Raw genomic sequence first — 12,009 nt, forward strand, 5'->3', positions numbered from 1 at the left:
CTCGTCCCAGCATTCATTCGCCGCCGTGTTCTGCTTTCCGATCGTCCACGTGGGTGTCATCTGCTCCCGCTGCGTCACAGCGAGATTGCCCTGGTCTTGCGGGTGCCCTTCCCCTCACAACTCCATTCCCGACGTCACCCCGTCTCATTCCCATCCCATCCCACGTTTTCTCCTTGAATGGTCGGCAGAACCGCAGTTGCTCACGGGTCTTCCGTTTTTGGCTGGTGCGCAAGAGCTCGGCTTGACCGTGTGAGATCGTGCAGCAGCTCGAGTGATGTGTTTACAGCGCACCCCTCGGGCGGTGTCTTCGGACGGCCATTTACATCGTGAGACTTCAACGTGTGTGGACGCCTGGCGTGCGATCGGTGCGTCGAGCGAGGTCCTGAGTTGGATCGAGGACGGCGTTGGCATTGACTGGGCGGACAAGGCGCCGGCCCCTTTCCATCACGGCAGCTGTGCGGTGCCGCCCGATGCGGCGGGGGACTGGGACGCTCTGGTGTCGCGCCTTCTCCTGATTGGGGGTCTCGAGTATGCGCTGGACGAGTGCTTCGTGTCTCGCGCCTTCCTCGTTCCCAAAAAGAACGGCGGTTGGCGGCTGGTGGTGGACCTGAGGTGGCTCAACTCGCACTGCGTGAAGCAATCAGTGCAGTACGAGACGCTCAAGTCCCTTCGCCGCTTCGCGATGCGCAACGCGTGGATGGTGAGCTTCGATCTGCAGGACGGGTGTTACCATCTTGCCATCAAGGAAGAGGATCGTAAATACTTCACGTTCTGTGTGAACAGTGAGTGCTATCGCTGCGTCGGCTTGCCATTTGGTTGGACGGCCAGCCCACGCATTTTCACGAAGCTCATGCGACCGATTGTGCAAGCGCTGCGCAACATGGCGACGTCGACACCAGCCGACGACTGGAGAGCCCACCGCAAAAAGCGCCGCCGCCACATTCTGCGCGTCCTCCCCTACCTCGACAATTTTCTGCTCGTCGCACACAGCCCAGAGGCGGCAGCAAGTGCTGCCTTCGCGGCGAAGCAGTTGTTGTCCGGCTTGGGGCTCTGTTGGAACGACAGCAAGTGCGTGTGGGCGCCAACGCAATGCCTGGTGCACTTGGGACTGGAGGTGGATACACGCAGGGGAGTGTTTCGCGTGGACGAGCGTCGTCGCAATGCCATTCGCAAGGCGGCTCGCAACCTGCTGTGCCGTACGTCGGAGTCGGCGCGCATGGTTCGCGTGCGCGATCTGGCTGCACTCTGTGGCAAGGCGGTGTCCGTGCAGCTGGCGGTGCTTCCGGTGCTCTTCTATCTGCGCAGCCTTTACGATGCCCTGGTGACAAAAACCAGCTGGTCGAGCCGTGTACGGCTCTCCCATCGCGCGGTGAAGGACTTGCAGTGGTGGGTCCAGCTGCCGCAGCGCTGGAACGGTCGCCCCATCGAGCTGCCATCAGTGGAGGCGGAGCTGCGTGTCGACTGCAGCAGCTTCGGCTGGGGTGCGATATTCAATTCGACATTCCACGCCCATGGCTTCTGGCCGGTAGCCTCTCCAGCGCACATCACGCTGAAGGAGTTGCGTGCCGTTCGCCTTGCGCTGACCAGCTTTCGGGCACACGCTGCCGACAAGTGCATCCTAGTGCACGAGGACAACATGGCCGTGGTGGCGGCTTTGTTTGGGCTGTGCACGCGCTCGCCGGAGATGAAGGCCGAGCTGCGCGAACTATGGCAACTGCTGACCTCGGAGCGCATCGAGCTGGTGTGTCAGTACATCAACACGCACGTGAACCCTGCGGACCCCATCAGCCGTATCAAGCGGCCCGAGGACTATCAGTTGGATGGGGCCGTGTTCGCGAGCCTGGACGGGCGCTGGGGCCCGCATACCGTTGATCGCTTTGCTGCAGCGCACAACACACTCTTGCCGTTGTGGAACTCGGAGCTGCACGAACCTGGGTCAGCAGGTGTAAACGCATTCGCGCAATCGGACTGGGATGCTCACCACAACTGGTGTCACCCACCCGTCCACCTGCTGCCGCAACTCGTCCAGCATTTGTTTGCACCGCACGGGCGCGGCTGCCACGGTCCTGGCCCCACACCGGCCGGCGCAGCCGTGGTACGCGCCTCTTGTGGAGCTGGCGGGCGAGGTTGTCCACCTGGCTCCGCGCAGCCCGAGTCTCACGCCCTTTGCACCTTTCCCGGAGTGCAAGCACTGGAGCATGATGGCAGTGCGCATCCCATGCGCACCTGTGCCCGTCCCGCGGGCTGCCTCATGAGTTCTTCCCCCTTCGGCGGCTGCTCATCCCCCCTCCCCACCTTGCTGCGGCCTCCGAGCTGCAGTGCATGGACCTTTCTGCCTGAAACTTTCTGTCCATTTCCTGTCACACGCGATCCCGCCAGTCTCTTTGATTTGATCAGTTCCACTTGTCGTTGACAAGCCTCAAGGGCGCGTCTCGCATTCCCTGTTGGCCTCATGGGCCGGCCCTCCTTGCTTTGTGGTAGTTTGTTTATCTTGTGGGATACCCCACGTTTGCTTTCGTTTTATCTTTCCTTTGGCCATTTATCACAGCTGACGTTATAAGTGCTTGTACCGGTGCACTCTAGTTTATAGATAGTCTGCGGTTTGTGATCCCGTGACTCATCTGTGATGCGCCTGCTTGCCCTTCTAGCATGCGTGCTTGGATTGCATGCTCGCCCTTACAGCGGAACTCGCGAGGCTTGCCTCAGGTTCTTTACTTCGAGCTACTGCTTAGCTCGCCCACCCACCCGCTTACCTTCTTTGTTTGAGTATGCGGTGCCACAATGTAACACCTCGGGGCCGAGAAGGCCATTTATCACAGCTGACGTTATAATGTTGACAATACAAACTGTTTGACGATCGAGTTTTTACAAAACAATTTGGTGTTCCCGGGAGAACAGTACAATATAAGCTAAACAGTCTCAGCAACTCAAGGTTCTCTAGATACGACTAGATATGCCAATACACAGGAACAACCGGGATTAAAATCCAGTTAGTCGACGGGGAGGGAAAGAACACTCTTGAAGACAAACAAACGCGTCCAACTTCTATGTCCCATGACAACGTTCCACATCAGGGCAGACCAGGCTGTAGGTTCTTTATCACTGGATATCCTGGTTACGATCTGACCCTCGTGCACAACAACACACACCGTCAGACACCCCGATAGCCATTCTCCATTGTAGTATTGCCCGAACATGTCCTTCCTCCCAAGATCGAAGGTGGCAAAGGGTGACTTCACCGGAACAACTATCGAGGCACAGGAAATTCTTGCACACACCCTTTGCCATGTGTAGAAACAACAAGGCTAAAGCACTTGTTTTAGAAACCCAAAGTTAAGTTGGGTGGCCGCACGTCATTGCTCTGCACATCACACAGACACGGGCATATCACATGTGCGTTGAACGTTCGACAGATGCAACGAAGCTGTCATCCCAATCTTGACGCTGGTTAGGTCATTATCTGCGGGATTCGCTGAAAAAAACAGATGTTATACCAACATGGGCGCACATGCACAGTTATCCCATCCGCCAGGGGCTCTATGGCACACGTTCAAACATCGTGTACCTCACACGTGCACCGAGGTCTCTTCCGAGAATTTCTTTGTCTGTTGGAATGAGGTCACTCTATGATCCCTCGTGAGTGGTAGATGCAGCGAAGCTGACTGAGTTGGATCATCAGTCTCAACAGCAAGCTTGTACATCTCCAGTGCCCACGATGACGTGCGTGGGAACTAGGGAATTAGTTATGACTGGTAAACCCTAGTGGGCCTAAGTACAACGGAGAGGCACCTCAGCAGTGGCGCCCACCGTCGCCACAATGGCGATCGCCGACGACATCAGCCTGGTTGGCAAAGTGGACGCGCTGCGTGCCGCGTTTCTCGCGCTCACAGGGGCGCAAGGGGTTGCAAGCGTTGGCTTGCGCGTGCAGCCGCTCAAGTGTGCGCTCACCGCGGGCCCCTCGCCGGCAATTGCGGCGCTGGCGGCAGACCTGGGCATCATGCATTGCCCGGAGGGAATCACGGTATGCGGCACGCCGATCGGCACGGACAGGTACGAGGCAGCGACCTTGGACGCCCGCGCGGACTCCGTTATCGCACAGATTCACAAACTCAGGTCCTTGCCGGTCAGTCTTCAGGCACACTTTGCCTTGCTCCGATCCTCCCTGTCCCTTCGCATGGCGCACCTCATGCGCACGATGCCGTGGGGCTCCCTGCAACACAGCGTTGCGCGAGTGGAGGAAGCCATTACAGCGGCCGCTGTTGCGCTTTTTCCGGTGCCTGTAACTGGAGCGCGGTCGGTGAGTGCGATTCAACAGCTCAACCTCCCCTTGAGGCACGGCGGATTTGGGCTGCGCGACGCGACGTCGCTTGTCGCAGACGCGGCGCTGGTGGCGGGGGCCTCCAAAGCGCAAGCGGTTATGAAGGAAGGCCCGGATGCATGCAAGCCTTTCTCGAGTGTGACAAGGCCGGGGTTGTTGACCGCTTGGCAAAGTGTCTTTGATGATGCATCCGAGGCATGCAAATGGGACCAGAGCGCGCGTGACCTGCCAACCGAGTTTGTTGCAACGGAGCTGCCCGGGGTTCAGAAGTCCCTCGTTGGCGATCGCTTGGGCGCGGCCTTCCTCGAAGCTTGCGACACTACCACCGTAGACGGTCGGCGCGCGGCGGCGCGTATCCGCAGTGCGTCCTGTGGACCTGCATCTGCGTGGCTAACTGCGCTGCCCACCGCGCCCACTTTGCGCCTTAGCAATGGAGAATTCTTTGCAGCGGGGCGTCACCTGCTCGGTCTAGGGGGTGACAACGGCGGTGGATGTTCCGCCTTGCCACTGCACCGCCGGCGACTCCACGACGCCGGACCACGCTCTCTCGTGCAACCGCAATGCAGGTGAGGCATCGATGCGCCATAACTACTGGGTTTCGGCCTGGCGCCATGCCATCCACCGTGCGGGCTGCGCGTCTAGCGTGGAACCGCAATACAGCAGCCTTGCAGCTGCGGGGGCGCAGGGGGCTGCTGGTCTTCGTCGCGGGGGATATTTTGACTGTCTGGCCTGACGGCCGCGTCCGCGTCATGGACTGCGTTGTTACGCACCCGGTGGCCGCATCGTTTGTTCGCTGATGCCGGCAGAGGTTGCCGGATCCGCGGCAGCGAAGGCGGAGCTGCGGAAGCAACGAGCCTTCGAGGAGTTTGGGGAGGGCTCCGCTTATCTTCATCCCACTTGCCGTGGAGTCGTTTGGCCGCATGGGCTCCGCCGCCTCGCGTTTCCTTTCGGAGCTTGGCGACTTGGCGGCAGGGGGGGGGGAACCGGGTGTCCAAGGCTGCCTTTTGTACGTGGCGTCCGTCGGGAGCTCAGCTGTGCTTTGTGCAAGGGCAACGCGCGCATGTACTACAAGTCCTCTCTCGTATCGACGTGAACGTCGGCTCGGACTTCCATGCAGGGTGTGATGCACCGCAGGCAGATCCCGGCGTAGCTTAGGTTGCTGATTTTCTTGTGTGTTTTGTCTTAGTTTGTGACGTTTTCAGTGTTAGTTTCTGTGTTTTTTCCTGTTTTGCCAGCCCTGTCGCTTGTAACAAAAACAACGGAGAGGCTACATACCCACTGAAGGAAGAAGTATAGATGTACTTCAACACTCCCCGTTCTGAGGTGGGTCTAGCTCATACTAAAAAAAGACACTCTCCGTTTGGGAAGACAAGTACTACAACCACACCAAAGAACATGATCCATGAGGCTCCCCAGATGAGGCCTTCCATGCAACGTGGGGAAGGCTCATAATGCAACGTGCACGAGCCAGCGGCTCCCCGTCCACGGTATGTAAGGGAAGAAAAGCATAGCACTCCCTGTGTGAACCAACCAGGGGACCACTGAGCAAAGCAATGTGCAGGTCTCCCCGTACTCTGTCATTCGGGGGTCACCAAAGAATGCAGGTAACCCGTACTTCGGCTTCGGGGACAAATGGTCTCATGCTGAAATGCAACGCTCCCAAATCGAGACACGGGCTCAAGGCAAAACTCAACGCAAGCACACACCAAAACCACTCGGTAAGCGTGAAACGGTCTTGAAGACAACAAGCGCAAGCAATGTCTTGCATGATCCCAACACCTGGAACCGCTAAGAAGAGAGGCAAGGAGGAGAGGGAAGTTGAATCTTGGCTCATGCCTCAGGACCTTTGCCGGCCGAACTTATGGATACACTACGTCCATAATGGCAACGACAGCTTCTCCAAACGCTGCTCTTCTCACCATAGATCGGTCTAGTACCGAAAGTATGGAATCATTCATCCATACTGCTCAGCCATGGTGAGACTCCACAGCCCTCCACAATGCTCCGCAAGCCTCCACAAGGTTCTACCACAGTCCCTGGAGACGAAGGTAGTGGAATATCTGCACACATGCCCAAAGCTCCAACGCTCCATGGAATCATTCATCCATACTGCTCCGTGTCGTGCTCGACGCCGTCAGGCATGGCTTCCATGAGGGCAAGGAACGCAATGTGCGGGTCCAGGCACGTCTTGAGGGCCTCGTGCGAGAATTTCCTAGCGGCGTAGACGCAGTTGCCCACGACCGCCGCATCCGGGAGCTCCGCCATGTGGTGGGGCACTATGATCGGGCATCGCACCCTGACGCGGAAAGCAGAGCCCGTAAGCAGAGCCTCAGATATGGATTTGGGCCTTGACGTCGTGCCGACGACCCACGCAAACCACAGGTTCTGGAAGCAACGAGAGTTGACAAGATGCAAGTCGTAGACAAGGAACATATGGAACTTGGACATGGCGTGCTGCAACGCCTGGACGTCCCTCATGTATGTATGCTTGCAGCGCTCCTGCGGCGCCAAGGTCTTCGCTGTGTACTGCATGCTTATCTTGACGGTGGTGTGCCCGGCGACGGGGGCGCCATGGTGCGACTCTGCACCACTCCACAACTCTCCACGAGCCTCCACACGGTTCTACCTTAGGCCATAGATACGAAGCTGGTGGAAGAGAGAACATATCATCACACGTAGCCAAAGATCCAACGCTCCCGGGCTTCCCTAACATCAACTCCTGGCATTCTCCGAAGGCATAAGGGAAAGGACAGCCATGTAAGTGGTGGTGTAGGAAGTGGGATAACGAAGGTTGGTGAGAGGGGCAACTCCCAGCGAGAAGACGTGGCAGAGGAAGTTGGCGGAGGGAGAAGAAGCACACAGGGGAAGCAACTCCACACCGAGCGGGCAAGCTCCACTCAGATGGCTGATACGGAGCACAGAAAATTTCACGTCCTTACGGACGGGAGGCAAAGCTTTGCCTCTCTTTTGCAACTATTACCACGCCATCTAGTTTGGAGCGAATCAACCCAGACTCCTACTACTCCCCTTCGGGAGAAACCAGAACAGAACAAGCCCCAAGGAAAGGAGAGATGGCAAGTTGCAAAGAGGACAACTAGTTGCAATACTCCAAAGAAATGGAGGAGACAACCACCAAAGAACCAAAGATGATCAGCCTACCGGTAGAGGCCAAATGAACACATCCAGTTCCCCAATCCCGTCGACCTGGAGGGGCATTTATTAAGCGTTAAGAATGGAAGACCGAGAGAAGACAGCAAGGGAGAAGAAGTGTCTCATGGGACTTGACACCTGAACGTTTACGTCCTTTTGGACGGGAGGCCATCGGCCTCTCTTTTATCCCAAGTCTGCCTCTCGTGCGAGCGAACAAGGCCACCAGCAACCACCTACTCCCCTTCGGTGAGAACATAGAGGAGAATAGGGAAGGAATCCCTTCACTTTTACGTCCTTCGGACGGAGGCCATCGGCCCCTCTTTTATCCCAAGTCTGCCTCTCGTGCGAGCGAACAAGCCACCAGCAACCACCTACTCCCCTTCGGAAGAACTAGAGGGGAATAGGGGAAGGAATCCCTTCACTTTTACGTCCTTCGGACGGGGAGGCCATCGGCCTCTCTTTTTGTCTACCTGTGCTCCAAGCTTGAATCAGGAGAGTGCAAGCGTGGCAAGGCACGCGTACCACTCCCCTACTCAAATGATTTGAGCAAAAGGCAAGAGAGCAGGACACACGAAATTGCGCAAGAAAACAGCGCACGGAAGGGTAGCAAAGGAAAGGCGAGATCACAGCCCCTACACCCCTAAGAGGAGAGACAGGCACGAAGTAAGGACGCCTAGCCAACTCAAGCACCGCTACAAGTAGTTGTCCGTTGGAGAGGGTATAGTGTACCGTCAGCCCCGGCCACACCCTTAGGCACGAATGCCCACGGAATAACTCAAGGACCACACAACTCTAAACCAGCACGCAACTCCCTCAAGCAAACCAGCGAGGCTCGCACGAGAACGTACTTGAGGTTACCTCACGAGGCCTTGTTGTTGCTTCTTGAACGAGACAAGGAGTTGCTGCATAGCGGTCACACGCTGCGTCAGTATTGTACACATACACCTGAGGGCAAGTGCCAGGCACATGGCTTCACAGACTGTACTCGCAATTTGGTGAAAGCCAAGGTCAAAAGATGACACTGTGCAAAGCAATTGTGCGCGAAGAGGAGCACAATGCACAACCTCCAACACGAAAGAAGCTGTCGCGACAGTGTCGCAAGAGCAGCAAACGAAAGCGACAAACCAGCATACTGGGCGAGTGCCAGGCACATGGCTTCACAGACTGTATTCGCCATTTTAGTGAAAGCCAAGGTCAAAAGATGACACTGTGCAAGGCAGCTATGCTCGAATGAGGAGCAGAGCGCACAACCTCCAAGCTGAAAGAAGCTGCCGCGACAATGTCGCAGAAGCAGCAAAACGGGAAGATATACCAGCCCAATGCAAAGCCAGCGACGGCAACAAGCTACTTGCACATCATTAAGGCATGATATACATGTGCATAAGAAAGCAGCTCGTGCGCAACAGCATGGCAAGCTAGCAGGACCCAATGCGGCAAGGCGTGCAAGCACTGCACGAACCAAACGCATCCATGGGCAAGTTGCAGCAACATGTGCAACTCAACATATGCTCGCGCCAAGAATCAACGATGGAGCATTATGCTATCAGCAATCACAGAGAACACCACCCGTCTCATGACCGAAAGACTGACGACCAGCTTGAGAAAGCCCACAACATCGACTACAACCTCAGAAGCTTCGTCGATGATGCCCCTCAACGTGCCATTGTGACAGTCCGGTGGCAGTGCCTTGGCTGCCCAGCCAAGGAAGTACGTCGCAATCACATGTCGGAATACTTGCGCAGCTGGCTAGACCCATAACCTGTTGAGATTTACAGACAACTTCCAGTGATATGCAAAGACAGTGCATATCCCTCGAGACTGAGTTGGATCATCTGTCTCAACAGCAAGCTTGTACATCTCCAGTGCCCACGATGACGTGCGTGGGAACTAGGGAATTAGTTATGACTGGTAAACCCTAGTGGGCCTAAGTACAACGGAGAGGCTACATACCCACTGAAGGAAGAAGTATAGATGTACTTCAACACTGACATCCCAATCTTGGGAAGTAGTCGACCACAGCCGGTGTTTCTTTTGTCAAATAGAACCACCCTGTGATACGCTCATGAATGGTTATTGTTGGGATGTTACATGAGAACAATCTAAGGAACTAGTACGGTATACTGTACCTATATACTAGAGCCTGAGGGGACCATGAGGTAGCGGTATCACCCTTCAGTCATTAGAGCCTATCTCTGGCCTATCTGACAGAGAGTAGTCTCAACACTCCCCTTTGACTGTGGGGTAGGCGGCCTAGGCTACACGAGGGCGAAAGACAGTGACGCCCAGGGCCAGTGCTGATAGATTCTCCCCTGTGACGTGCTCCCCTGTGGCGGGGCGATGTCTCCCCTATGGCGATGCGCCATATCCCCGGGCACCGTGGATGTGCACGCCTGCGCGCTCCATAAGGGGCAGGAGTTTGGCCTCAGGGGGGCTTTGGTGAAGGGGTCCGCAAGGTTGCTCGCAGATTTGACATAGGAGAACGTCAGCTCCTTTCGCAACGCCGCTTCCCCACCGAATTGCCAGAATATGCGGAAGTATTTGCTTTGCTCTGTGTGTTGAAGTATGACAGGGTGCAAAATGAGGAATGTTACCTTGCGAGCGCAGTATTCCACCAGCTGCTGGCCGGTGAATTCCCCTCCGCGGTCAGACCGCAGGACTTTGGTGCGCTCTCCACTCTGCCTCTCCAGATCCTCGATCGTGGAGATGACCGCTTGTGCAACGTCAGACTTGCGAGCGGTGAGGCAGATCTCCGACAGGCGCGAGGCGTCGTCGAGAAGTCCGGTGAAGTAGCGAGCTCGTTCGACTGTAGGCACCTGCATAGGTCCACAGACATCCATGTGCAAGAGCGCCAGGCGCTCAGTTGCCTGCGAGCCGGATGTGGGGAAGGGAGCGCGGGTGCTGCTTACCCATGATGCAGGGCTCGCACGTCTTGCGCTGCGCAGATTTCAGCTCTTCCAAGCTGACGTCCATCCCTGTCACCATGCCCTTGCGCTGCATCTTGGTCAGCACCCCGTAACTCGGGTGCCCCATGCGGCTGTGCCAGAGCTGCCCAGCCTCGGACTCCTCCGATGGCGGCGCACGCTCTGCGGCGGGCGGCTCCTCAGCCGCCAGTGCAAGCTCACGAGATGTAGAAGCTTGGATGCACACCGGTCCATAGGCCGCGGCGCTGGGTAGCAGTCATGGCGACGAATCCGCCATACTGGATGCAGCACTGCTTGCCACTGAGGGTGACTGTCGCGCCGCTGCTCGTAGCGCACGATAGGGAGAGGAGGTTGGTGAAGAGATCCGGGATGAAGTAGACCCTCTTCAGCACTGCCTCCTGGCCGGCGGCGTCGAAGATGACGTTGCCAATGCCCACGGCGTTGGCGCACTCGCTGTTGCCGAACTTGATGGGGACGACTTCCCTCAGCGACATGTAGTCCTTCAGGATGGAGCGGATCGTGCGTCATGTGCGACGATGCTCCTGAGTCCAGTACCCACTCAGATGATACGCGTGCGGCAACCTGCGCAACCAAAGCAACACCCCCTTTCGGCGGGTCAGGGCAGTCGGCCTTCCAATGACCTGTCTTCCCACAGTTGTGGCAAGCATCCTCACCTTTGGGAGTTGCTCCTTTGCCTTTGGTGCCTTTGCCGCGCTGGCGACGATCGCCATTGCGTTGCTTATGACGCGTCTGCGCTGTCAGCGCCTTGGATTGCTCCTGATCCTCATCTTGCACGGATGCCTTCCTCGAGGCAATGCGCTGCTCCTCGACGAGCAGCTGGGAGAACACCCTCCTCCATCGCCATGGACGTCTCCCGTGGCGCACTTAGGTAAGTCACCACAGAGTCGTAGGCCTTTGGCAGACCGGAAAGGAGCGAGCATACGAGGTCGTCCGTGCTGGTGGTGTCTTCGATCTCAAGCAGGCTATCGTGGATGACTCGAGCACGCGCAGCAAACGTGCTGCTTATATACTGTAGACGTATCCAATGAAAGTCCTAGAAGCGTGTATCTCGTAAGCATGTCTACGTTCACGTGATCCAAGGAACTCACCATGCGCACGTTCTATGCATGGGCTAATCAACTATTAGCTAAGCTTCCTCATGTAAGACATCATACAAGTTGTCACTGACTGACCATTATATACTTCAACATTAAATAGGTGCTTACAACTAGGCATCGCTTGTCGACACGCTGCACAATTCGTAGGCTGTTTGCGTAATCACATGCTTGCCAATTGTTGCTGCTTTGAGGACGTCGTTCGATGGACGACAAGTCGCGAGCTTCGTGTGAAAGCGTCGCGTCTTAGGCTACAAGGTTCGGCACGACCAGGATGGTTGTGGAACGTTCTCGTGGAGTATCATCGTCAAGTGAGAAGATGACTGGCGAGTGGGCTACTTGTTAGGCTGTCAGTATGACAGCTAAGAGTGCACTATGCAAGATGCGTTAGCATAGGGCAGGTATGAGCTGCCTTGCTGTGGCAATGTGGCAGACTACACTGGGCGAGGTGATAGAGATCGGTACTGACAAGATGACAAGATCCCGACTCTATCCAAGCACTGTC

The 12,009-nt window shown here is 56.5% G+C and overlaps 1 protein-coding gene across 1 annotated transcript; it reads left to right on the plus strand.

Annotated features, from left to right (window-relative positions):
- Positions 1 to 274: 274 nt before the first annotated feature.
- Positions 275 to 2,413, plus strand: LOC149810072 (uncharacterized). Its single transcript, XM_089994443.1, has one exon. The coding sequence runs from the start codon at positions 275 to 277 to the stop codon at positions 2,411 to 2,413; it is 2,139 nt and encodes a 712-aa protein (XP_089850569.1).
- The last annotated feature ends 9,596 nt before the right edge of the window (positions 2,414 to 12,009 follow it).

Source organism: Nuphar pumila, unplaced genomic scaffold (genome assembly GCF_984573655.1).
Source record: "Nuphar pumila unplaced genomic scaffold, dmNupPumi1.hap1.1 HAP1_SCAFFOLD_559, whole genome shotgun sequence".
NCBI classification, from domain to species: Eukaryota; Viridiplantae; Streptophyta; class Magnoliopsida; order Nymphaeales; family Nymphaeaceae; genus Nuphar; species Nuphar pumila.

Coding starts and splice junctions, on each gene's coding strand:
- LOC149810072 (XM_089994443.1), top strand. CDS start 275: ATGTGTTTACAGCGCACCCCTCGGGCGGTGTCTTCGGACGGCCATTTA.